Here is a 25,689-nt window from a genome sequence, read left to right as displayed (position 1 = left end):
TAATATATAGTGACGTTGTTCCATAGTATTAACAGAAGCGTTACCTTCGGTTGCAAACAAGGATGTTAACGTTGTCTAAATATTGAATTAAAAGACACGAATGCAATTAAAAAATGTTTCACTGTGGCTGTCAATTTATGGAATATGCCTAGATTCCTTTTTTTAGAAAAAAGAAAAGACCACCTGGTGGGTAATAGACCATGGATAGCCATCCATAACTCTAGATCAAACTGGAACTGGTATTTTGACATACTGGGCAAAAATTACAATCAACTGTCCATAACTTCATAAAGGTAGGAATTTTCTCGAAAACCATTCTCTACTGGCTGCAGTCCTCTGCGGAGCTACGTGTTGGCAAGACTACTTCTCGTCATGATATCAATTGATGATAAACCGGTTGGTTGCCGTAATTTATTAGGCCATGTCTCAACTAGGTGCTGTAGCGGTCCTTGGTACCAAGTAACAGGAAACTATTCTTCAGTCTTATAGACCTTGCAAGGATATTGTTGACCTCCTGGGATCTTGGCAGCATATGCATATATAGTACATATGCATATAAGGAGCAAACAAAACTCAACTTTTAATTCATTCTTTCCTTTTTGGTATACTGTTTGTTTGCTTTCAATATTTTGATTTCAAAGCACTTTAATTCCGAAGGCCGAATACCCAACCTATTCCTTCATTTTTTGAATATATACTCGCAGCTTAACTGCTCAGCTAGAAAATAAGTCAATTCAATCTGATGCTCTTTCTAGTCTCAAGAAACCCAACAGATATTGCTTTCTAGTAGCTATGGGGACTTTTTTCATGCCTACAAAACGACTCAATCTACTAGCTTTGATTATACGCAGCAACAGTGAGAGCACTCGTCAACCCTCTATATATATTCAACCGAAATCACACCTCCGTTACTCCTGTCTCCACATTCTGATAATTCAATGAATGCCCATAACTCCGCCTCTACTGCTTTCTACACCAGTAGTTTCAAGTCCACATTACGAGCCCACAACCCTGATCACTTTCAAAACCACTACGGATGACTCATCAAGAAATTGACATCGACTCCTCCGCCTCATCTCCAACTCCATCCAAATCAAGCTCATTGCATGACCAATCATTTTGACTATGTTGTCTTCACTGATTTCCAAGCTTGCCCTCAGAGCTTCTCTTGATGATGCCTTGACACGACAAGACTGATTCTGTCCTGACTTAGAATCTGGAATCACTTATTCAAAGCTGTCACTTCGAAACCCAGAAAAGCAACTTCAAAAGTTCATGACGCACAAGCGCTGTTTCTTACCGCACTCAGTGATGAAATAGCCTGAGTCTACTGGTTATCTGTAATTTCTCGACTACAAGGAGAGAGAAACAGCTCGAGTAGATCAGAGCATTGACACAATACGCAAAATGATGACATGTGGAATGATCATTGTTTGTTCCGGAAATCTTGACTTAAAGTGGCCCATATTGAGCTCAGGATGAAATATCAGTGTAGAGAAACCCAAAAACACATGATAAAGCTAGGAGCATTCATTATGATATTTTCAGAGCATTGTGTGAAATATTCTGTACTCATTATCACAACTAGAAACTGACTAAAGGTAAAAAGGGAAACAATCTCAACGTTTTTGATTTTGAACAAAATTCATTTAAAATTCTCGAAGAAACATACTACGAAAGAGGTACTCGAGACACTTATCTTCGAGTAGGCATGAGTCAAATCAACTGAACGAACTCATCTTCCACAGTAAATCCTTCAGGAAACCCAAGGATTAACCTATAAAATCAACAAAACTGTGTTAAAGAAAAACCCATCAATCTCCACGAAACTGCACTGCCTGTTGAAACACAATCCTTTCACGGTAATTAAGGAAAAGATATCAGAATGGTGTAGAAAGTTGCAATGAATCCTAGGACTTCCAAATTAACAAATTGCCTAATAACGAAAATAAATTGATAATCAATTCTGCCCAGAAATTTAACATTTTCACCCCTATCAAAGTGGCAAATACATAAACAGTAGGTGTAGCGAAGCGATTACAGTATCAAGATAAGCGCACAAGCGCGATAGCACTCTGAAACAACCCCCCAAAAAACAAAAGAATTCCTGCTTCACGACACCTAATTGGAGCTTCTCCGCCACATCAGGACCCCTGAAAATCCACATGGGTGATGTGAAACTAACCTTTTATCAAGTCTCCAATTATATCCTCGAGTAAATCGGTGAATAATAAATAAAATAAACCAAGCTCCTCTAGACTTCCCACCACAACCACAACACAACATTGAACAATTGTGAAGAGTGGTATTGGAATTTCACAATTCTTCATCATGCCTCCAGTAGCTACATCTACAATCACGACATCGACATCCAATGGATCAGAAAATGCACGATCAAGAGTAAACGGAGGAGGAGAAGCAGGAGGCATTTCCGGAAAGAATGAAGAGGGGTCCTCTTCACAGATAGATATCGAAGTCAAGGAACACGATTTCTTCTGGACCTATACCGAGGAACCGCATCGAAGTAGACGTTTAGCAATTATTAAAGCTCATCCAGAGGTACGTATCTATTTATCCACCTCCAATTCCCATGTCTATTCCCTCAATCCACAACACACTAACCCTCTCCCCATCTCACAGGTTACCAAACTCTGCGGTCCGGAACCCCTCACAAAATACGTCGTGCTTCTTGTCGTATCAATTCAAATTCTCTGCGCCTATCTCCTCCGCAACACGCCGTTCTTTTCTTGGAAATTCTTCCTCACTGCCTACATCATTGGTGCCACTGCAAACCAAAATCTCTTCCTAGCCATCCACGAAATCTCCCACAATTTAGCTTTCAGAAATGCGAATTTAAATAGGGCATTGGCTATTTTTGCCAATTTGCCTATTGGGATTCCGTATTCTGCTTCTTTCAGAGTATGTTTAAATACATATCTATCTAACAAATCTTCTGAATCAAAAAACTAACTCAACAATCCACAGCCATACCACCTAACGCACCACAAATCCCTCGGCGTCGACGGACTAGACACCGATCTCCCCACGCGCTTCGAAGCCATATTCCTCGATTCCCTCCTCGGAAAAGCCTTCTTCTGCACCTTCCAAATCCTCTTCTACGCCATCCGACCCATCTTCATCTACGCCGTCCCCTTCACCTCGATCCACATCCTCAACATCCTCACCCAAGTCCTCTTCGACATCCTCCTCGTCAAAACAACCAACTCCTACAATTCCCTCTACTACCTCATCCTCTCCGCCTTCTTCGCCGGATCCCTGCACCCATGCGCCGGGCACTTCATAGCCGAACACTACGTCTTCGAGCGGCAACCCGCGCAAGCACGCGATCCCAAAACCGGCGTCGAAATCCCCGAGACATTTTCCTACTACGGACCTCTAAATTTCTTTACCTATAATGTGGGGTTACATAATGAACATCATGATTTCCCTGCGGTGCCTTGGACGCGTTTACCCGCGCTTCATGAGATGGCGAAGGAATTCTATGCCGAGTTGCCGAGACATGAGAGTTGGATCTATGTGATTTGGCAGTTTGTGTGGGATAAGGAGGTGGGGATGACGTGTAGGGTGAAGAGGAAGGAGGGGGGACGCAAAGTAGGTGGGTGGACGCAGCAGGAGGTGCAGGCTTAGTTGGGGTTGTAGCTTTTAGATCTTTTTAGATGTGTGGTTTTGAGTGTTGTTGCTTTTTATGGTTGGGGAGGGGGATATAATGATCATAGATTTGTATATATGGATAAGGATATGAATATGAGATAAGATGAGATGAGGTAAAACGAGATGGGTTTAGAATACATATATTACTCTGCGTTAATATATCACGTATTATACGTACATATTTTCCAAGATATATACACATCCACACATCCACACATCCACACACATATAATAACAATATCACATATCACTCTTGCAATTATACTTACCTACCAGCCTACCTACCTACCTACCTATCTCCATATCAGCCAGCCCCAATCATCTCAGCACTCACTCACAATATCGCCTAGTTACTCAACTTATCCTCATTCTCATTTTTTGCGCTACATACATAGATAGGTACATACACCATGCATATATACGAACGATGAATGATGTATGATGAATGATATAAACCCAGCATTTCCATTATTTTCCATCCATCCATGCTAATCCAGGCAGCCTCGACACCTCTTCTCTCTCCATGTCTCCTTCCCTCCCTTCCCCTCACTTCCATCCACACCCCACCCATCCTCCCCCCAACCCCTTTTTCCCTTCCTCCGAACAATTATGAAAACCAGACATGGCAAGTAAAATAAGCAAGTAAAGCAAGTAAGCAAGCAACTCAAATAGCGACCAGATATGATATTGTATACCCACGAACGAACAAGCAACAAACGAAACGAAACAACACCCTGCTCCTACCCTACCGAACCCCATCACCACACAAATGAAAAAGTAAGAAAAAGAATGAGAAAGAAAAATGAATTCGCAAAGAAAGGCAAAAAAAAAAAAAAAAAAAAAAGAAAAGAAAAAAGAAAAAGCAATAGAGTACAGAGATACAGAGTAGAGCTCGCTGCAGTATTTGTTTGCAATGCCGAGTTTTGGCGAGAGAGCAAGGCAAGATGAGACCAAGATGAGGAAAGAGGAAAAATCAAGTGAGAAGAAATGGAAGGTTTTGGGAGGAATCGTAAATTAAGAGTTTTCTTGTACCCATTTCGTTCTGATACAAGAGATGAAGTCTAGCACCCAAGAAACTAGGTACCTAAGAGTAGGTAGCAGAACTATGGAAACAGCATTGTGAGCACCGGAAAAGACACCAATATTGATCATCTCGCTTCATGTCCGTCTTCTTATACAATAATGGAAGAAGACGTGAAAAAACGTTGTAACCCATCGAAGCTAGAAACCAGAAGCCACAACCCAAAAGCCAAATGCGAGCAAACAAGCAACCCAACTTTAGATTAGAAGAACAGGTACGCGAGTAGGAAGCTGAGCAAACATAAAGCTGCGACGATTTGTACCGGTACACCCTCTACTCCTTGCAACTTAGTAGCCACTTCATTAACCGTCTCATTTGAAGTTTCCCCGTTTGCTACTTTTCTCATTCTCAAACCACCTTGCTCGGCATAGGACGCAATAGTTTTCTTTGCTTCGGCGAGTTGGGCTTGAAGTTCTTCGACAGAGGCAGGGATTCCTGTTGGAGCGGTGGCGGCATTGCCGTTGGTGGCGGGGTTGAAAGCAGAGGAGCGGGCATCGCCAAGGTGGCGGTTGCCAACTGGCTCGTCACTTACACTGACCGAGGCAGATGGGCCTGAGCCTCCGGATACCACACGGTTGGTTGCAGGGGTGAAGTGTTCTTCGGGAGATGGGGATCGGTATGCTGGAGGGGCAGTATCGGGATTTGAATTCTAGGGATATGTTAGATAATTCCGCCCTCGGGAATGGTACACAAAGGACTAGAACATACCGCATTATTTGTTGCACTAACGCCATTTCTCAAAGGTGTAACTGTTGCTCCTCCTGCTGTCTTTGGTGGTAGGAAAACAACTCGAATCTTCTTCTCTTGAATATCCTTCTTCTCTGCTCGGTCGACATGCTACATGAAACCAGTTAGTGTAAGTCCATGCGAGGAATGTTCCCCAAAATGTAGCTGTTGCGGGTATTGTACGTTTGATGGTGAGTCTACAAACTCCTTATCTGGAGTAATTTCGACGGATTGGACTAGGAATTTATCTCTACACTTCGCATCGAGAGGTGGCTCCTCCTTCATCGCCTGTAAGAGAACTATACCAACATGATTAGCCCCAGCCATGCCATGTATACTTCTCGATTCCAGAACGGCGCATACCAGTAACATCTATACTTCTTCCCGGCTCCAATTTACCAGAGTTTGGTCGCACGCAGTATCTATTGGCAAATATTAAAAGGATGTTCCGGAGCCTGAAGGTATAAGATATGGTAAAACGAACTGTTTGGGCGCAGTAGTCTTGACCTGTTGAAGGCAAAGCAGATTAGTACGTGACGAAAGCAAAGGAAATACCAGTAAAGATTTCCCTACCTTGAAACCAACAGGAGTATGATTAGGATTTCTAATTCTCAATGTTTGCGAAACCTCAGAGGTAAATGGACCTGCCACATGTTAGGAACCCTTGTCTCGTGTCCTTCGACGCTCGAGAAGAAGTAGAATGAATATTATGTAGCGTACGATGAAAGCCAAGCTCTTGCGAATCGATCTCGACAGACATGATGGGCGATATGTGTACCGTTGCTCCAAAGTGCTTGTGAGATTGTGAGGTGGGTGAAGTAGGGAGAATTGTAGGGAATTATTTGTATTTGAGGAATTATTTATTAGGATGTGGTGTTTTCGCTGGACTTGGTTCGGTGGTTGATATGTAATGACGAGGGTCCGAGTTGACAAAGAAAAGGTGATGGTGGTCGTTTGTCATTCATTCCCTGGTGGGTTTGATTTGGGGTTTTGCGACCAATGGTGGCAGTAAATAAATGAATTTGATACAAGTTTCCGATGTGTGTGTTATTTTGAAACCTTTCAACTTTCGGAAAACAAACAAATGAAATATCGAGAAAGGGGGGGTGGTATTACGGAAGCCATGTAATAGTGAGTATTATGAATTGAGATGAAAATATTGTTTTATATATTTACTATCTTTTTATATTATTTATTTTCTTATATATTTCATGATTACTTGTTGATCATACAAAGTATCTATCTAGTACTTTATAATATATACAAAAACTAATAAATGATCTATCCTCACTCAAATCACACTCAAGCAAATATTACAGAGATGGAGATGGACTTCTGAATACTTCGATCAATTTTCTAGTGTGTTTTACATTATGTACACGGTCGGATTAGGTAGGTAGATAGAAATCTAACGTCATTTAGACATATTTTCATATCTAATCAACTCCATCCTATCCCATCCCATTCTTTGTGCTACCCGAATATTCCATTGTAACGATCAAAGTAGTGTAATAATAATGATAATAATAATAACCATAATAATCATAATAATATAAATCTAGGCAAATAGGCACAGTACCTGCTAGCTGCCTACCTAATTACATACAACGTCACCCCTTCGCCTCTTCACCAAATTCATCTACCCTACCTAATACCACATGATTACTTTGTAGCCTCCATCAAAAGTAACAACACGGCATCTGAAAGTCTAATCAATCAATTGCTATCGAACAACATTCACCCCATATTTAGCGCCTTCTACTACCACTATTCTGACGCTATACGGAGTAGCTCGGCCCACAATCATTATAATATTCCGCACAACCCTGAGCTTCCGGAACCCGTCATAATATTCGACATAACATTTCCTCCACAACTTCAAGCCCCCATCAGAAGCACAAACCGATAAGATATAACACAGCTTACATATTACTACATCACATACGGTAAACATGTCTACGCCAAGTGACCTCCAACAACTCATTGACATGGGTTTCGATCAAGAAAGAGCCCAGATCGCTGTAAAGAAGACGGGTGGATGTATGTATAAATTCCAACTTGCATAACCCTTGTATGCTATCGATGCAACCCCGCATACATACTGACTACATGTTATATAGTGAACGGAGCGTTACAATGGCTCGAGGATAACGAGAACAAGACGATTGAAGAAATCCAAGCCGCGGAAGCTGCAGCGGCACCGGAGTCTGATGAGACCAACCCCAACATTGAGCCGGCGCCGCTCAAGGAGGGAGAGGAGGCCAAATCAATGGTTTGCACTGATTGCGGCAAGAAGTTCCGTTCAATGTTACAGGTTCAAGCTCATGCTGAGCGAACGTAAGATATCACACATTCTCATAAGACGCACCTGCTAACATTAGTACACAGTCAACATGAGAACTTTGAGCAATCTACCGAGGAAATTGCCCCTTTGACTGAAGAGGAAAAGAAACAAAAGATTGCAGAACTTCGCGAGAAGGCCAAAGAGAAGAGAGCCAGACAGGCTATTATCGACAAAGAAGAAGCCAAGCGCAACGAGGTTCGTTTGTTACTATCCCCAGATATAAACCTGACCTCCCACATTTACCCCTCCACATCCAACCCCTACCCCGCATCAAACTAACACATAATTCTCCACAGCAAATCCGAATGAAGTCAACCAAGGAAGTTTCAGACGCAAAGGAGAAGCTCGCCCGCGACCAACAAATCAAAGAAGCACAAGCCAAGCGTGCGGAAAAAGCAGCCGACATCCAAGCAAAGAAGAGAATCCAAGAGAAAATCGCCGCAGACAAAGAAGAACGACGTCTCAAAGCCGAAGCCGCCAAAGCTCTCCGAGAAGGTCGTGCTCCCCCAGCTCAACAAGCCGCTCCCGTAGTCGCTCCTGTCGCTTCCTCGACCGGCGCACCAAAAGTCCACACGGAATCGCGATTGAGATTACAAACCGCTACCGGGACCATGACCAAGACTTACCCAGTCGACACAACACTTTTTGAAATCTCTCAGCAGCTCGAGGCCGAGCTCGGTGCCGTTAGTAGTTTCACAATGACATTCCCAAAGAAGACCTTCGAGGGTCCAGTCGATTTCGGGAAGACGTTGAAGGAGGCAGGCTTAGTTCCTTCTGCTGTTTTAATCGTCAAGTAAAATGCCAAAATAGAGGGAGGCGGACATTAGTAAAATGGCGATGGCGTTTAGGAAAACTATGCTATACGTTGCATGGTTGGTGTTTCTGGCGTGATGGCGTGGATTACGTATGTAGTAAAGTATGTCAAAAAGACAACTTACTCACTGAGAAATCTTTACACATACTAAGGTCCTGATATTCATTCGCATTTAAAGGTAGGCATAAAATAAAGGTCCTCACAACGGAATCAATAAACAAGTCTAGAACGTGATATGAAAATTTGAGAATAGCGTGCCCGATGATATCTCAGCTAACAGCACATCTCTATTGATCCCCTCATTAAGCTATAATCAGCCATCCATAAATCCACCAAAAGCAACAGTATGCTCTGTCTAGGTATGTACAAGAAAACAAACAGTCGATTGACCGACTCCAGCAAGAAATCCATCATATGTAAATTCCCTTTGCATTTTCGTCCTGTCCCGTTCCATCCCATCCTCGAACCCATCATAACGCCTCAAATTACAATCTCCTCCATGGCTAAAAACTTTTCATCGTCATCTTCTCATTTACATCCCTTATTTATGTAGTATGCATTATACACACTTTAAGTAGCATCCGCATTCAGAATCACATCGCATCACATCACATCCCATTCAACCTCTGCCTCTTTGCATCACCACCAGCATGCGCATCTCCAGCCAAGCCACTACCATTCGTCTGCAAATCCGTCAAGGGAATTCTATTCGCCTCGCCCATTGGCCTCTTCATCATCGTGGGTGGTTTGTAACTATTCCTATTTCCCATATTCATCGGGCTCGGACTAATTGGCGCTCCAATTCTTCGCGTGGCATCTAGTTGTGGATTTCCTAGGTTTATGTTTCGATTGCTCGCGATGACGGGATGGGAGGCTGGTTGTGCTTGAGGTGGGATACCGGTGGTCGGAGCTGGAGATTGAGAGGAAGGAACAGGTTTGAGCTCGCGAGAGAGGGGTTTAGAGGATTTTTGATCGATGCCTGGGGTACGACGGATGGAGGGGGATTCGAGGTTGGGGTTGAAAGCGGGGAGTTTGAGGTTTACGGGAGGTAGTTCAGAGGGGGGGTGGTCTTGAGGAAGGAGCTCTGCGATGCGGGCAGAGAAGAAGCCGGCACCAGGTGGAGGCATTTCATCGGTTATATCATTATTTCGAGGTGGAGAGGGAGGGCCTGAAGGTGGCTCAGGCTGAGGTCGGTTGGGTTGATTTAAGACGCGGCCTGGAACAGTGGTGACGAGGTTGACAGGGCGATTTGGTTGTACTAGGTCTTGGGGTGCGCGTGCATTAAGTCCTGCTGCACTGATTGATCTTGATAGACCTGCATTAGGCGTTCTTGGTGCAGGTGGAGGATGATTATTGCGGGTGATGTTCTGATTACCAGCTTCCGGAGGTCGATTTGGCTGAACTAAAGGTCCACGGTTGACTGGCGGAACTGGAGGTCCTGGAGCGCGGCTCTGATTTGGAATGCCTGCATTTGTTAATGGTGCATTGGTACTATTTCTGACATTGTTTAAATGGTGTGAAGCAGTCCGTGGTGGAGGAAGAACAACTTCATCAGGATGGGCATTCGGATCAGCAACATTGAAATCGGCATCGTCAAAATCTGCCATCTGTTAATGAGGTTCCTTCTTATGAATTGAGGAAATTCATACCTCCGAACTCGTCATCTCCAATTAATGTATCGTCCCCTACTGCGATGTCAGTTATGTTTTTGCCACCACACCGTTAGAACATACCAGATGGGCTTGTACTCCCCGGTCCAGAACCCTGAGCTTGAGTCTTCTCCGCCATCTTCGATGCCTCAGCTTCCTTCTTCGCAGCCACCTGCGATGTAAATGTGGAATGTCTATGCAAGTTCTCGACATCCCACTTCACAGGCTGCACCTTAATCTTCGTAACCTTACTCAGGTAATCCTTATCATAAATGCAGTTGCCCAAAACATTCCCAAAATTCCTCAACGCCCTCTTCAATCCATCCGTCGTTCCCTCTTTCTTGGCCTTCTCAAACGCCGCCGCCTTTCCCTTACAGTTCTCGATATGTCCATACCCCACATCTTCATGGAAAGTACCATCCTTCAATGTAACTCTCACGATGACCGACAGTCCCAAACTGACTTTAAATGTCGTGGCATTTTCATCCACAAAATCCACTTGTGTCTCGATGATTTGACTCGACCAGCCATTGAATCCGAATACCTCGTTGGCAAGTTGAATGCATTTCTCCGCCGTAATGTAGTGAACCTTTTGACCCGATGGTCCTGATCGCGATGAAATATATTCAGGCCCTAGTTGCTTTTCTAGTCTACTTTGTAATGTGGCGATTTCTTGTGCTGTATATTCTGATATGCGCGGTTTAACTTCTTCAAATGGGTTCGCGATTGCTCGTCCATTGTGCTGATCGCCTGGACTGAGGATTGTTAGTTGCTGCCCTTCAGACACTCATTCTAAAATACATACGCAGGCATTTTAATATATAAAGCTCAGCAACTGTTCACTTATCGAACCTCATAGGATTGGGAGGTGAATTAATGATTGCGGCGTATAATGTTGATGCTGGGAATTAATTGTGTTCAACAATCGCGTCATGACCTTAGCAACGCGCTAATCCACGATGTCACGTGTAGATAAATATAAATGTATTTTAGTTATCACTGGTGTTTCACGGGCACATTAGGAACTAGCATTTCAGAAATTCAAATTCTTTATTGTATGGTCTCAGAATACTGACCATCCTCCCTATGTTACTGAACTGAAATTGACAAATGAAGTACGCCACTTGAATTATTGCCACCTCCAAAGTATCCTCCGAATGTACAAATGAAAGACATCCCTCAAACGCCCTAACTCCTCGACCATGCATGCTTCCAGATTGAGATTAAAAGAAAATGGGGAATCTTCGTAATGTTCGTGACCTTGCCGTTTGTCGAGTACCATGATTGACACAGGACGCCTATGCGGTAAAATGCCCTCTAGTGCTCCTCGAGACTCATCGATCATCTTCATGACCTCCTTTCCCCACTTATGTACGAACGCTCCCAGTATGAAATGATCCGGTCCAAAGAATGTGCCTTGAATTTACCAGGGAGCTCCTACTGGTACACTCTGGTTAGTACCATAGCGACCCGAGAGCAGCTGGTTGCGTATAGAATCTGGATCTCCGGAGCCCACACCAGAATTACCTCCCATCCAACCAAGATTTGATCCCAGTGCATTGACTGCCATTTGCATCTTTCCTCCACTCTGTTCATTATGCCTAGCAAGCGTTTGGTCCCATCCACCAGAATGAAGCTGGAATCCTCCTCCACGTTTGGAAGCTTCGCTGATCACCAAAGCCCAAGCCCTTGAGATCTCATCATATGCATTGTCCTTATGATGTCTATGAGATTGACTATCCCAGTTCGGAAGATCGTGAACAATTTTGGTTGCACTATCGAGGAAGCTAAGCGATATAGCGGTTTGTTGTTCGTTCGGTGGGAGGTAATGCGGTGTAAAATCGACTAGAGCATCAATAAGGTTTGTGAGCTGTTGCTTGACTCGATCGTAGGCATAATCTGATCCGGGACTTCCTCCGTAAGGGAAAGCTCCTTGTAGTTCGTTTTGGTATTTGGAAAGAACGCCAAGAGTGGATGCCACAGATGGTCTTGGTGCAGAGGTGACAATTTCCGAACCGATCTCCGGGTGTCTTTCGCAGATAGTTTGGAGGACCGATCTCAATGACTGAGCATCAAGGGTTTCGAGGAGACGAGGGAGGCTAAGAGGACGACCGCTGATTTCGTTTGCTCTAACTTTTTTGGAGGGTCGGGGTATTTGTCGTGTAGCTAGGGAGGGGCTATTTGTAGGAGAAATAGACATATTGTCATCGAGTCCATCATCATCAGCTTTTCGTTTTCGACCGACCATTCTGTGATTTGTGTGCGGAGAGACTGTAATTAGCTGTCAGTACATTGACAATGGGAAGGACATAAGGGGGTAGAGCTTCTTTACCTGGAGTATGAATGGGGTTACGGTGAGGTGATGAAAAGAACGATGCTTGAGTTGGAAGCAAAACGTTCATCTTCGCCGCAGAAAGATGTTAGTATAATTTTGCTTCCAGCTGAGTCGCAGAGTACTCTCGCTGCTGGTTGTTTCGAGAAAGATATTTGTTTTATGAGAGGCAAAAATTGCTTTCTTGAAGATGCAAGAAAGCAGTCGGAAGTTCGTTGTTGATGATTCGGGTAACCAAGACTACTAAAAGAGGCGCTATAGTAGCTCCGACGCTAGTACAATTCACGGCAGCAATGGAATGTCAGCACAACATAACCTTACTCCGTAAAAAAATTTATATGAGATATATATTTATAGTTTTTGTGGATATTTATGAAATTTTATATGGTTTTACATCATATTTTTATACTTCAGCGAGGTTATGTTGTGCTCAACTATTCCCCTGCCGCCGTTCCAGTTTGAATCTCCAAGAAACCCTTCATAAAGAACCTTGGAAGACAACGTTAACTCAAGTAGGCATTTAAGCCGTCATTTACACGTGCTGTGCAACCAACCATATGATTGATCTCCACAAAATCAGCTGGAAAAACTGCAAGCAAATGCAAGTAAGCTTTTTTCTTTTCTTTTTTTTTCGATCCGGTAAGATTAACAACCCATATTGCTGATCACTTTATTGTCATAACTTACATATACATCTTAGAAATGACCCTAGCATTATAGAGGTACTACACTCACTATACAGAGATTCGCATCATCGATTCAAGTATTCTAGAACTATCGAATTCCTCACGAGTCCTAGGGACTAATGGATCGCTATTCTACACAAGATCTCACCTCAAATTCTTACTCGCCATCAAATAATCCACGAAGGGAAGTTTTCCGCCTTAAAAAAGCATAAAGTATAAGATGCTCAAATCGTACTTTCACAATAACTGGCATCACTTTGTAATTCTGAACTAGCCACAGTAGCTTACTAGCAATGATTCTTGACTTCATTTGATTTTGGGGCGTTAGGGCTGTGAGAAGTATCCAACAGTCTCACTGTATCTACTGTAAATATGAGGGCCAGTCTACAGAAACATCTTTCATTGATATTGCCTAAATCATATATCTGCACTCAAGCAGAATTACAAAGTATCAACTGAGCTTTGTTTGTCGTGTATCCCATAGGTCACTTATATAGCACCATAAAATACGAGTCTTATTGGCCCAAGATCAAGTAGGCACCTATCCAACTATGCGATTCCACCAGCCTAGATAGATTCGATAGCTTTTCACACTAGTTCCGTTCATCTACAAAGCACTTCCTTATTCCAGGGCACGCTTATTCGCTTATTTTCGTTCTTACTCCTATACGGGAAAAGAGAGATCGGTTTGGATCAACCCCTGATGATCACTTTCAGACTTCGACGACACATATCCCTTCACCTGCCTCTTCTACGCCAGCTTTACATGGTAGAATGAATGTGAGCAACCGCCAAAATTGGTATGTGATCGCCCACCGTTAATACCCTATCTGGAAACAGAGATACTACTTAGAAATCATAAAACCGATCAATGGCATATGACTTTTCCAATAAGATTAGCAAAAGTCACAGTTAACCAAAAATTAGCTAATCTCTTTCACAGCTTATCTCATTCCACTCCTTCCTTGCTCCATCTTCATCTCCATCTTCATTATTCCATCCATATGTCAAACCTAGAATTTATATATGATATTAAATAAATTCTATCGAAAAGGTGATATTTGAGCGTGGGAGCCCCGGAACTCTTTTGTCAATTCATAGGAACAATATCACATACATATATATACATATTGAGAAACTTTAGAATTGTATTTCGTATGATTCTTTATAAATCTTATTAATTCATCTCAGATATACTTACCACTATTCTATACTATAATTCATATCACTAATATAAGATCCACAAAGAAAATAATCAAGTAAAACCTAGTAAGCATCCAGCATCATAGTTTTTGTGCATATCGAAAAGATCATATTCCTACATAGTCAGCAGCGGACATACAGCGGCTAACTAACATTCATCAATTCACTCTACCGTAACCTGAGAGGGATTTGTTTGGGGATATATGTCACTTTTGAAAATCACTCCACAATGAAATTAGAATATGAATCTGGTTAATATACCTGGCCATTTTATATATCTTGAAAAGGCTTTTTGTAATGACCGATAGCAATTTTAGACTAGGCATTAGTGCACCAAGCACTTTGAGGAGAATTTTACAATTTGATGATCATGGATATCCGCTTCACCGCCCAATATCTGATCAAAATTGCAACCTCTTCAAAAGCCTTCGCCGTTTCAGATAAACTCCTTCATTCTCTAAACTCTTCATCGAAACCCTTCCACAACTATCAAGCCGCCACATCTTATCCCTAGCCTACATCCTTTGTTCCGTCGAGCTCTTATTGAGTCTGCCTTGAACAGCTTCCTGATGCGAATTCTGGCGATTGCGAACAGGAGACAACGCTGGTCGGCTCATGGTACTGCCGTCTCTTTGATGCGATGGGATAAAAGCAGGCACATTTGCTTTCAACACTTCTTCGCTATCGGTATCAGAAAAACTCTTATCGAACATTCCAGGTCTTGGAGGAAACGGAAATGAACCAGGCGGCGTGAAGCCTATTGCGCTTAATGGAGAATACCCTGCATCGACAGGCGGCATATGCGCAGTGACTGGAACAGAAATGTGTGTTCGGACTGTGTATCCAGTTATCTCCTTGACTCCACCTGTTTTTTCGTCTTCAACTAAGATCGTTGACAAGAGAGCAGGAGGTAGGCTGCCTTCTAGAGAGAAGAATTCATGTGAAGTTTGCCCTCGATGAGTAGGATACTGGTTTTCATACTGTGAGAAGTTCTCATTTGGCGACTGTGCCTCTATGGGAGGGTTGTGATTAGTATATTGAGGAGAGTACAGTCCATTGTATTGCGCCATGTTTGAATTGGGTGGGCTGTAGTCCGCCGTACTTGACTGTGGAGTACGAGGCAAGGGTTTAAAAACGGGTGCTTGAGCGCTCGCCCATCTTGATGTCGCCAGTCCACTGGAGCGCTTCTTTTGGGGAAGTTCTTCAACAGTGGGGCTACTACTGCGCTCTAGAACCTTACTTACAATACCATTATCCTCCTCGGTCTTAACGTCGAGAACACTCAGAACTTGAGCCAGTCTATCAACGTCCAAGTCTGTAGCAGTATGCTTACTTCTGGGCTGATCCTGGTATTTGACCTTGGTAACGGTTGTCTCATTACCAGTGGCCTTGATGGTAATTGGACAAACTTGACGAGATTTGACAGTCTTGGTGATTTGGCTTTCCGATCTGTCAAAAGTGGTCCAAGCTGCAGGTGCCACAACGCCATGGTGAGCCTCTCTCTCCTCCACAACCCCAGATTCAACAACCGCTTTAGCGCTGGAAGTAGTTTCGATTTCAAATGCTACTTGAGTCGGTGGATCTGCAGGGTTTGAATCTGAAACAAACTTGTGGCAAAAGGTCACAGGCACGGAATTTTTGGTCCGGGGAGTGAAAGTATCATATTTAGATTCGTTCATAGAAGCTTCAGGGCTTTCGACTTTGATTGAAGTTTGTCTTTGCTTGGTTGACAGAAGTGATTCCCACAAGAGAGAATCATGCACTTGTGTGGATTTCAAAGTCGTCGAAGAGTTGCTTGATTCGTGGGAGGAGTCTTGTCCCTTGCCAACCCGACATGGTGGATTTTTATAACCAGATGAGGCGCGAAGACTTGCTGCTTGACTACAGACCTCTAGCGTGGCGTACCTGAAAGTGCTCAGACCTCTATTTGATGGAAGTACGAGAGTACTGGTACCGTCTTCAGACTCCGCCTTGACTTCTGCCTTGCTCTCTTCGGTGGTCATCGAACATTTGGGAACATTGTGGCTTGCAACTTGGGAAGTAATAGAGGCTGTTGCGCTAGTCTCATCAGGTATATTTTGATAGTGACTGTTACCTGATGATTTAGCGTTACTTCCAGCAGGAATAGACTCATGTACGCCATTCTCAATGCTTTCATTCCTGATGTCTGGGGCCGTGGGTATCTTCTTTACTTTGTTGACTTGTGAAGACGTATCTTCACTGGAAGGAACATTGAAAGTGGCTGTCCATTCTGCAGGGGACAGCTTATAGAATGATGTGCCATGTCCTGTATCAGGATGATCTTGAATACCGGCATCCCCCGGCGTTGGTGCGCAACTGGTGTGTTTTGACGTCCGTTCTTGTTCAGCAGTCCTATCTTGTTGAATGGCATGTGAAACTTCTTTGTTGCTAGTTATGCTGGCGTATTGAGTCTTCCATTCAGAGGGTTGAAGTTTTGTGGCAGTTGCTCTGTGTGATTCCTTATATCGTGGTCCTTGAGTCCTACCAGCAACAATTCTCACACCCGACTCAGTAGTTTGAATAATGTCGGTTGGTGCTATCTGTCTCTTGTAACCAGGAAGGTATTTTTCGAGAGAATCTCTTGCAGCAATTACTTGTCTGGTGAATGTGGCGTTTGGCCGCATCTTCAGCATTTCCTCTATTGAATAGGTTATCCGCTTGTATTTAGGAATAATAGTGAAATTCTCATTTAATTTGGTGGCTGTAATAGGCTGAGCTTCCACCGGTTTAATAGCCTCGGTAGACTCGCCAGCCTCAAAAGCCTGGACATATTGGACAGGCTTGACAGCGCCTTCAGGTATGGCAGCTTCACACACTTCAACCGATATCGCAGCCTCTGTAGGACTGGAGCTCCCAGTAGAGCCGACAGCTGCTGATCGAGTACCATTCTGAGGATTTTGTACCTTGTCGAGGATTTTCTTGGAGATTTCCTTGATGTAAGTTTCAATAAACTCCTGAGGAAATCGCAACAACGTTTCAGACTTTTTGAGAAAGTCAGCAACAAGTCCTTCGGTGACTGATAATATAGGTTTCGAATTCGAATAACGAGAGGATGACAAACCACCAATGAAAACATTCTTGGCATGCTTCATGAACTCAGCATCATTCTCAAGTCCTGTATCTTTCGCCAGCTGAGAAACGTGATCAATAAAAGATCCGCCATGCTTTGCATTCAAAACCTGGAGCGTACCCTCGACAATATCTCCTTCCATCAAGCTCAAAAGGTCTTGGAAATTTGAATACTCTCCGGCTTGGTTATCCTCAGGTTTAGCTTCCTCTTCGTGGAGTGAGAGGAGTGTCTCCTGGCCATTGAGCTCATTGAGGTCAGCAAATATGTCACTGCTGATTCTGTTCGCATAATATGTTACATCGCTATGCGGTGTAGTATTTGAAGAACAGGATACTGCGGAAGATAGAGCCGGAGATAAAGGCACGAGCGGACTCTGCTTTCCTTTTTCTGAGGATTGAGATGAGCAGCCACTACGCCTAAGCTCAGCAATTTTGAAGATATGGTAATTGACAAAACCCTTGGCTGGACCTGGTAGCTGAAAGTGGAATTTCCACGTGGGAACATTTTCTGTTAAAGATTTGGCCCGGTATGTGACAATATTTGCATCGACCTTGAGTGTCGTAGTTTCTGTTAATAACTCGCTAAGAATAACCTCGCCACCAATTTGAAGTTCGAGGGTCAAAGGAGATCTTTCATGGGACTTGACGAGCCTCGCGGTTCCGAGCTTGGCTACACTGTTGTTCTTGCAAATCTTGACATTTCTTTCATCCACTATAGTACGAATGGCGACTGGTGTGGCGTGGTTTCTTTCTAGTCCGTTCGTGACTAAAGTCAGAGGAGCGGCATTGATAGCAGATTGAACGGGATGATTCGACTCGGGAACATTTGTGGGAATAGATGATGTTGCCGCTCGGCCAGAACAATCTGAGGCCGGAGGCTTCACACCATTGATAGCTGTGGCAAGTTGAGTGGAATGAACAGACATCGACGTGCTCATAGGAATGATGGGTGTAGCGGGTTGATCGGCGTGTTTTGGCTCGGACGTGTCGACTAGTGTAACAGGAGTCTCTGCCCATCTTGAAGTGGCAAGGCTGCCATGTGGTGCTAGGTTGTTCGTTGACGATGGTACCAAAGTCTCAATGTTGTTTTGAGGTGGAGTAACAACAGGGTTCTCAGGTCTCGTAGTTGGACTAGAGACAATTTTATTGTGTAAAAGAAATGTTGCAGGGCTTTGAAGCTTGAACTTTGAAGTTGTATGTCGACTTGCTGCTGGAGCAGCAGCTCGAGGGACAGGCATGGTAGGTTTGGGTGTCAACGGAGGCATCTTAACAGAACGACCTTCAGTTCGATTCATTCTGCTAAATTCAGCCTCACGTTGTAAACGAGCAATGCCAGCATCAATTGTAGCGCGAGATTTGCCACCACGTCTAGCATCCTTGTGATGATTCTGACTGCTAATTTGTTAGTTTTCAAATCCAACCACTTACGCTGGTGGTAACATTTAGAGGATAGACATACCCAGATCTAGAGTGGTCAACATCTCTGCCTTTACCAGCGAAGTTTCCACGACCACCCGCAGATGCATGGCCGCCTCTGTTCGAACCACCACCTCGACCGCGACCTGCTGAGTGACCACCTCTTCCGCCGTTGCTTAGCCCAGCTCCACCTCTGCGAAGTCGATAAAGCTGCCCTCCGGCAATATCATCGAGTTCTTCAAGGCCAGGCTCAACATCATCGGGATGAAAGTCTAAACAAAACAAATTAGCACGTAGCTGAAGGCGCAGATTCATAGCAGTTGAACTTACTATGCCACATCGATGCAGGATTTCCTGGTCTAACACGTTTGCTTGTTACTGCCAATGGTACCACTGAAACATTTGCAGCTCTATCTTCGAGTGGTAAGGCATCTCTACGACCAATACCAAGCTCTTCCTATGTAAAGATTAGAGTTTTAGAAGTCCCATAAACGATGTGTGGTAAAGTAAGATGGGCTGGTGTGCAGGGCTTACCATCATAGCTTGATGCAGGGCCTCCATTTCGGCCGCTGATCTTTCTCTTTCCGTCGGCTCTTGGCTATACTCACCGTTTTCGTCCATGTTGGCGATGAGATGATTCTTTTCCAATTTGACCTAAGACTAGAATCAATGGAATTGAAAATATCGACCAATCAGGGACTAATGGCTGTTATGTTAGCAATGTGCTTTGCAGAACGTAGAGGAGAAAGGATTTATGCACATAGAAGTGAATCTCAGATAAAGGTAAGAGCAGATAATGATGCTGAAGCCCAGCCTCGATCTGAAGAATGAAAAAGTACAAGAGTGAAAGTGCGGCAATGCGACAGTCAAGGCAAGATCAGTGTGTAAAGAGGATCCAGCGGAAATAGATTGAGGATGAAGGAAATAATTACACAAAAAACCTGAGATTGAGATATTGGAATAAGTAGAAAGTGAGAGCGTACCTTAATAATGATCTTAGTGATCGACGTCTGCTCTTTTGGCAAGCCTCAGAAGCGAAAAAGAAAATAAAACAATAAACGCAACGCTGGTGTGATCTGTTCTAATCACGGAAGTCAAGATTATGAGGATCTCGATGGAATTTTCGTTAAAAAAAGTATGTTCGTAAGAGTGTGAAGATGTTGTTGGATTGTAATAGAGAAAAACGATCAGAAAAGAAGTTGGATGGGAAGAAATGGAGGGAAGTTGTTTTGTTTGTGATGGAATGCGCTCTTCTGAATTCTCTCTCAGTAGAGCTGCTAGAAAATGTGACTCGGTAGCTACCTGAGTAAGCTAAGAGAGATGGAGAGAAACGATTCGTCCAGATGACTCAATGAGGAAGTGAAGTTGAGACGAGAAGGAAAGAGCGAAGGTAAGGTTAGATGGTGATGAATTCACGCGGGGTATGAGAAAATTCTATAATTCACAACTTCATTCTCCTTTGACTTATTCGGTCCTCTTGTGACATTCACCGGGATTAGGAGAAGAAAAGAAAATATTTTATTTCTATTATTCCTTTTTCATATAATCTTATCTTTGAATACCTAAGGTAAGTAGGTACTTAGTAGGTTACTACCCTATTTTCAATAATGTCAAAGACAACTTATTTATGACTACCTTTTCAATCAGGGTAAGAATATATGAATAGGTATATGCTATATGCTCATCTGTGACGCTTATCTTCTTCTATGGTTGCATATCCCAAAGGGATATTGACATTGATGAGCCCCTCTTTTTGACGGGCGGAGGTGGAAAAGTCAGGTTTATTTGTATTAATCAAATTTTATCTGGACTTTCTATCATCTTCAATTCACTACATTGAACTTTTTGATAAAAAACTCGGAGCTGGGACGTATGGAATAAAATTTGAGGAAAGAGCTCATGCTTGGTGGCTTCCGTTCTCCCATTTAGACAATCATTACCCTGAGACTCATATACCTGCATGTACAAGATATCCGAGAATGGTTCATGGTTGATGGCTTTTGCTTTCGCTTTCTTCAGTACTTGAAAGGTTTTCATAGATCAAAGATATCTCGAACATGCTGTGCATATATCACCAGATCTCTAATATTGCGGCTGTCGTGCTCCTCACTGCCAAAGGTATATAATGTGAGATCATAGAAGACAACCACATGGTTTTGGACTTATGACAACATCGCAAGCACTTCTTCCATAGGAAACAAACGATCATAAAGGACTCTACTTTGAAGAGAATAGGAACATCCTGAGTCTTCAAATTCTGCATCACGAGTTGTGGTGTGTGGTTTTACAGACAGCAGAGATCACGAGGAAATTTGGGGGATTTGGGCGAGGTCAAAAAGGAGAACATGCGGGGTTGTCTCACTAACTAAGTGTGGAGCTGCTTTAGTTCAAGAATACTATGAGTGGTCCGTGAAACAGGTACGATAAAAGCAGCATCCCGAACCTGTTCCCACGAATCGGTTACCTTCCGAATGTCAGGAAGAATTTCTTAGCGATATCGCAATTGTAGGTAGAAGAATTAATGTTTTGCCTTTGTGTGAATAGCTTCAATTTGTATTCCCAATCCGGTGAAAGTCGCAAACATGAAGTCCTCCGGGCTTCTCAAGAGCAGTGGTTTGGCCATTAGAGTGAGCCTTTGTCTATTTCTCCAAGTATCATGCAATTGACTCACTATATAGAGGACTAATATCCAATCCCTCCTAAGACCGATAAGTGGACGAACACTTGCGACTGTGAATACAAACAATTCTACATACAAACCTAACATCGAAGCCCGAACTCCCCCATACCCAAAACTCCTCAAACGTCTCCGTGAGGTTCGAAGAGTATTAGGTTCCTCAAGAAGTTTGACCCTTGCCGAAAAGATCTTATATTCCCATCTCGATAACCCCGAAGAATCACTTTTATCAAATACCGACAATGGACTTAATATCAGGGGAAATGCAAATCTCAAGCTCAAACCAGATAGAGTTGCTATGCAGGACGCGTCGGCACAAATGGCATTGTTGCAATTCATGACCTGCAAACTGCCTTCTACCGCTGTGCCAGCTAGTATTCATTGCGACCATATGATTGTTGGACAAAGAGGAGCAGATGTTGATCTTCCAGAGTCAATTAAGGGCAACAAGGAGGTTTTTGATTTCTTGGAATCTGCAGCGAAAAAATATGGTATCGAGTTCTGGCCACCCGGAGCAGGAATCATTCATCAAACTGTGTTGGAAAATTATTCGGCTCCTGGTCTGATGATGCTTGGAACAGACAGTCACACCCCTAACGCTGGTGGGTTAGGAGCTATTGCTATTGGTGTTGGTGGAGCTGATGCTGTTGACGCAATGGTTGATGCACCATGGGAATTGAAAGCTCCAAAAATTCTTGGAGTGAGACTTGAAGGAGAATTAAGCGGATGGGCATCTCCCAAAGATATTATTCTACATCTGGCAGGCAAATTGACTGTCCGTGGTGGAACTGGATACATAATTGAATACCATGGACCTGGAGTCGATTCTCTGACTTGTACAGGAATGGCAACCGTGACGAATATGGTTTTTGGCCTTTACTTTTCCTCTTTATGATCTAATACTGACAATTTCAACAGGGTGCTGAGGTTGGTGCTACAACTTCTCTGTTCCCATTCTCAAAACGCCACATTCCATATCTGGAATCAACACATCGATCCTCCATCGCATCACAAGCTCAAGCTATCGCAGAAAGTCCTTCGCTCCATAACTTGCTAAGAGCAGATGAAGGTGCTCACTATGATGAACTTATTACCATTAATCTATCTACATTAGAACCTCATATCAATGGCCCAGCCACACCTGATTTATCCACTCCATTGTCAAAATTTGCGGGGGCTGTCATAGAAAATAATTGGCCAGAGACAGTATCCTCGAGTTTGATTGGTAGCTGCACAAACAGTTCGTATCAAGATATGGCAAGAGTACAAAACTTGGTCAAGCAAGCGTCGGCCGCAGGTCTTAAGCCAGTTACCGACTTTTTCATCACGCCTGGCAGTGAACAGATTAGAGCCACCTTAGAGCGTGATGAGATTTCATCGACGTTCACTGAAGCTGGAGGTATTGTACTTGCTAATGCTTGTGGGTGAGTACTATCGGTTTTTTTTACATCCCATCTTCATGTGCCTTTTCCTACTTCCCTTGAATACAGCCCGAAGCCTTAGGTTCAAGCCCAATTGGTTTTTTGATAGCCAACTCCTCACATTGGATTTTCAACACTGCTTGGAAGTGCCGGGTACGATCTAATTGTTCAAAATTATCATTTGGATAACTGATCACGTGCTTTGCATATTTGTGAGCCAAGATATGCTTTGATCCAAGTCAGCCCAGACTTATCCATTCGTCTGATAATTATTTTAAGATAAAATTACTGACTTGATAAAGTCCATGTATTGGCATGTGGAGCAGAACCGATGGGATTGCAAAGGGTGAGCCCAACGCGATTTTCACATCATATAACCGAAATTTCAGAGGACGAAACGATGGTAATCCAGACACTATGAATTTCCTCGCTTCTCCCGAGATTGTTACAGCTATGTCATATGCTGGAAACACCTCATTTAATCCAATTACCGACTCTATCATAACTCCATCTGGTAAAGAATTCCGTTTCGAGCCACCGACGGGTGCCGAACTTCCCCAGAAAGGTTTCGAACAAGGAAAGGAAGAACTTTTGCCATTATCAGGCCCCCCTTCCCCCGAAACAGAAGTTGTTGTCTCGCCAACTTCTGATCGCCTAGCCCTTTTGGAACCATTTGCGCCATTTCCAGAAAGCGATTTGGAAGGACTTCGTGTTCTCTACAAGGTCACTGGAAAGTGTACTACAGATACCATCTCTGCTGCCGGTCCTTGGCTCAAATACAAAGGACATCTTCCAAACATCTCTGCCAACACACTTATTACAGCTATCAACGCTGCAACTGGTGAGGTAAATGTTGCCTACGACGTCGATGGCAGCACGTCCGGTATCCCAGAACTTGCTCAGAAATGGAAGGATCAGGGTAAAGAATGGCTCGTCGTCGGAGAAAGCAATTATGGAGAAGGTTCAGCGCGTGAACACGCAGCTCTTCAACCCCGTTACTTGGGAGGCAGAGTTATTCTCTGCAAGTCATTTGCACGTATACACGAAACGAACTTAAAGAAGCAAGGTGTTGTACCTCTCACATTTGCTAATGGAGAGGATTATGGAAAGATCGACGCACTCGATGAAGTGAGCACGATTGGGCTATACGATATGTTGAAGAATGGCGGGAAGGGTGACGTCAGTCTACGGGTTAAGAAGCATGGGAGTGGGGAGGAGATTATTCTCAAGACCAAGCACACATTCAGTCCTGATCAAGCTGGATTTGTATTGGCAGGAAGTGCGTTAAACTTGTTGGCAAATGCAAAGAGGTGATAAAACTGTATTTTTGAAAAGGTACTATATACAAGATGAATTTGTCGATATAAATAAAAGTTTAAATACCCCGAGGAATGTATGTTCATTATGTGGTATGGTTCTTGGATTTCCAATGTCTAAAATAGACATCTAAGTGTTGAAATAGTACTCCGTAGTCACTTGATATTCGGGAAAGTGTAAATGAGATATATACCTACTAGTACCTCAACATGCAGTACAGTACGAATCATGAACCAGGTACCAGGTACCTAGATATTTACAGATCTACAAACCCTCGGACGATGAAATTCAACTTACTTACATAGCCAATTGATGAGCGGAAAAATAGAAAATCAATGAATGGTATTGGTCAAATGGTCCGCACTTTTAAGCTTTTGCACGGTGCACGCACCCGTCTAGAATTAGAGTCTGTGCGCTGTGCGACGGGGTATACTCTCTGGTCGCACAGGTAGAGTACCTAGAGCACCTAGAGAACTAGGTAGGTATAATCATTTATACTCGAGGGAGAACAGTGATGACATACAGAGTATTTACAGAGCAGAAGGGAGTTTGAAAGAGATTTTTGATATCTTCTTCACTGTATGGGCGGAGTATGGAGTAATGATATATAAGGTGATGATTACTTTGTTCAAGTTTATTGATATGGAGGGGTTTGTTTTCCTTCTTTTGTGTTTATGGAGTACTCTGTACAACAAGGTGCTGGTGATTATTTTTGTGAATCTGTGATGTGGTGTTTATGAATGGTCTTTTTTTAGGTACGGAGTGCGCATAATTATGAAGATGTTGTGAAGATGTTATGAATTTATGAACTTATGATGGGATGGATTGAAGCGGGGGAATTTTGAAAGATTAGTGGGTTCAGGGAACAGCGCAAGGTGCATATTGGATTGAATTGGATTGGATGTTGGCGAGAAATTAGAATAAACAAACAAATACCTAGGTAGGTATTAATTGGTCAATTGTAGAGACCTCAGGATGCAACTTATCGCATTGCGGATATTGTTCACACGGAGATACATCTGCCACGTAACACATTATTGCTAACAGCCGTTTTCTGCTCATTGTGAAGAGAAAAAGAATAGTATGCGAAGCATCAAAAAACAAATACATTCGTAGTAAACCATCCCCCATCACATCACCTCACCAATACTCCATACAATTCCCACACTGACAGTAATCTCATCAAAACAATCAAAAAGCATCAGATTCTCGTATCAATCAGTATCACTAGGTAGTGTTCGTAATGTATCGTAATGAAGCA

At 43.2% G+C, this 25,689-nt stretch overlaps 8 protein-coding genes across 8 annotated transcripts; 4 read left to right on the top strand and 4 right to left on the bottom strand.

The window, feature by feature from the left end:
• Positions 1–2,331: 2,331 nt before the first annotated feature.
• Positions 2,332–3,648, top strand: SS1G_10642 (hypothetical protein; the record flags this gene model as incomplete). Its single annotated transcript, XM_001588146.1, has 3 exons — positions 2,332–2,559; positions 2,641–2,919; positions 2,986–3,648. 3 exons carry the CDS (start codon positions 2,332–2,334, stop codon positions 3,646–3,648), a joined length of 1,170 nt encoding a protein of 389 aa, XP_001588196.1.
• Positions 3,649–4,585: 937 nt separating this feature from the next.
• On the top strand, positions 4,586–4,690 carry SS1G_10641 (predicted protein; the record flags this gene model as incomplete). Its single annotated transcript, XM_001588145.1, has 1 exon — positions 4,586–4,690. One exon carries the CDS (start codon positions 4,586–4,588, stop codon positions 4,688–4,690), a length of 105 nt encoding a protein of 34 aa, XP_001588195.1.
• Positions 4,691–4,955: 265 nt separating this feature from the next.
• SS1G_10640 (hypothetical protein) lies at positions 4,956–6,239 on the bottom strand (the record flags this gene model as incomplete). Its single annotated transcript, XM_001588144.1, has 7 exons — positions 4,956–5,402; positions 5,462–5,590; positions 5,663–5,778; positions 5,843–5,901; positions 5,964–5,986; positions 6,053–6,123; positions 6,200–6,239. The coding sequence occupies 7 exons, from the start codon at positions 6,237–6,239 to the stop codon at positions 4,956–4,958; spliced, it is 885 nt and encodes a 294-aa protein (XP_001588194.1).
• A 1,192-nt stretch (positions 6,240–7,431) lies between these two features.
• SS1G_10639 (hypothetical protein) lies at positions 7,432–8,620 on the top strand (the record flags this gene model as incomplete). Its single annotated transcript, XM_001588143.1, has 4 exons — positions 7,432–7,519; positions 7,600–7,816; positions 7,868–8,018; positions 8,120–8,620. The coding sequence occupies 4 exons, from the start codon at positions 7,432–7,434 to the stop codon at positions 8,618–8,620; spliced, it is 957 nt and encodes a 318-aa protein (XP_001588193.1).
• A 625-nt stretch (positions 8,621–9,245) lies between these two features.
• On the bottom strand, positions 9,246–11,099 carry SS1G_10638 (hypothetical protein; the record flags this gene model as incomplete). The annotated part of the gene is made up of 4 exons (XM_001588142.1): positions 9,246–10,237; positions 10,287–10,322; positions 10,371–11,041; positions 11,092–11,099. 4 exons carry the CDS (start codon positions 11,097–11,099, stop codon positions 9,246–9,248), a joined length of 1,707 nt encoding a protein of 568 aa, XP_001588192.1.
• Positions 11,100–11,709: 610 nt separating this feature from the next.
• Positions 11,710–12,688, bottom strand: SS1G_10637 (hypothetical protein; the record flags this gene model as incomplete). Its single annotated transcript, XM_001588141.1, has 2 exons — positions 11,710–12,557; positions 12,619–12,688. 2 exons carry the CDS (start codon positions 12,686–12,688, stop codon positions 11,710–11,712), a joined length of 918 nt encoding a protein of 305 aa, XP_001588191.1.
• A 2,089-nt stretch (positions 12,689–14,777) lies between these two features.
• SS1G_10636 (predicted protein) lies at positions 14,778–19,634 on the bottom strand (the record flags this gene model as incomplete). Its single annotated transcript, XM_001588140.1, has 6 exons — positions 14,778–14,825; positions 15,101–15,511; positions 15,752–18,992; positions 19,057–19,285; positions 19,344–19,470; positions 19,548–19,634. The coding sequence occupies 6 exons, from the start codon at positions 19,632–19,634 to the stop codon at positions 14,778–14,780; spliced, it is 4,143 nt and encodes a 1,380-aa protein (XP_001588190.1).
• A 1,436-nt stretch (positions 19,635–21,070) lies between these two features.
• SS1G_10635 (hypothetical protein) lies at positions 21,071–24,425 on the top strand (the record flags this gene model as incomplete). The annotated part of the gene is made up of 5 exons (XM_001588139.1): positions 21,071–21,131; positions 21,400–21,431; positions 21,692–22,390; positions 22,609–23,114; positions 23,414–24,425. 5 exons carry the CDS (start codon positions 21,071–21,073, stop codon positions 24,423–24,425), a joined length of 2,310 nt encoding a protein of 769 aa, XP_001588189.1.
• Between the last annotated feature and the right edge of the window lie 1,264 nt (positions 24,426–25,689).

This window comes from Sclerotinia sclerotiorum, genomic scaffold (genome assembly GCF_000146945.2).
Source record: "Sclerotinia sclerotiorum 1980 UF-70 scaffold_16 genomic scaffold, whole genome shotgun sequence".
NCBI classification, from domain to species: Eukaryota; Fungi; Ascomycota; class Leotiomycetes; order Helotiales; family Sclerotiniaceae; genus Sclerotinia; species Sclerotinia sclerotiorum.
The sequence above is the reverse complement of the archived record's forward strand: the minus strand, read 5'-3'. Positions and strand labels throughout refer to the sequence as shown.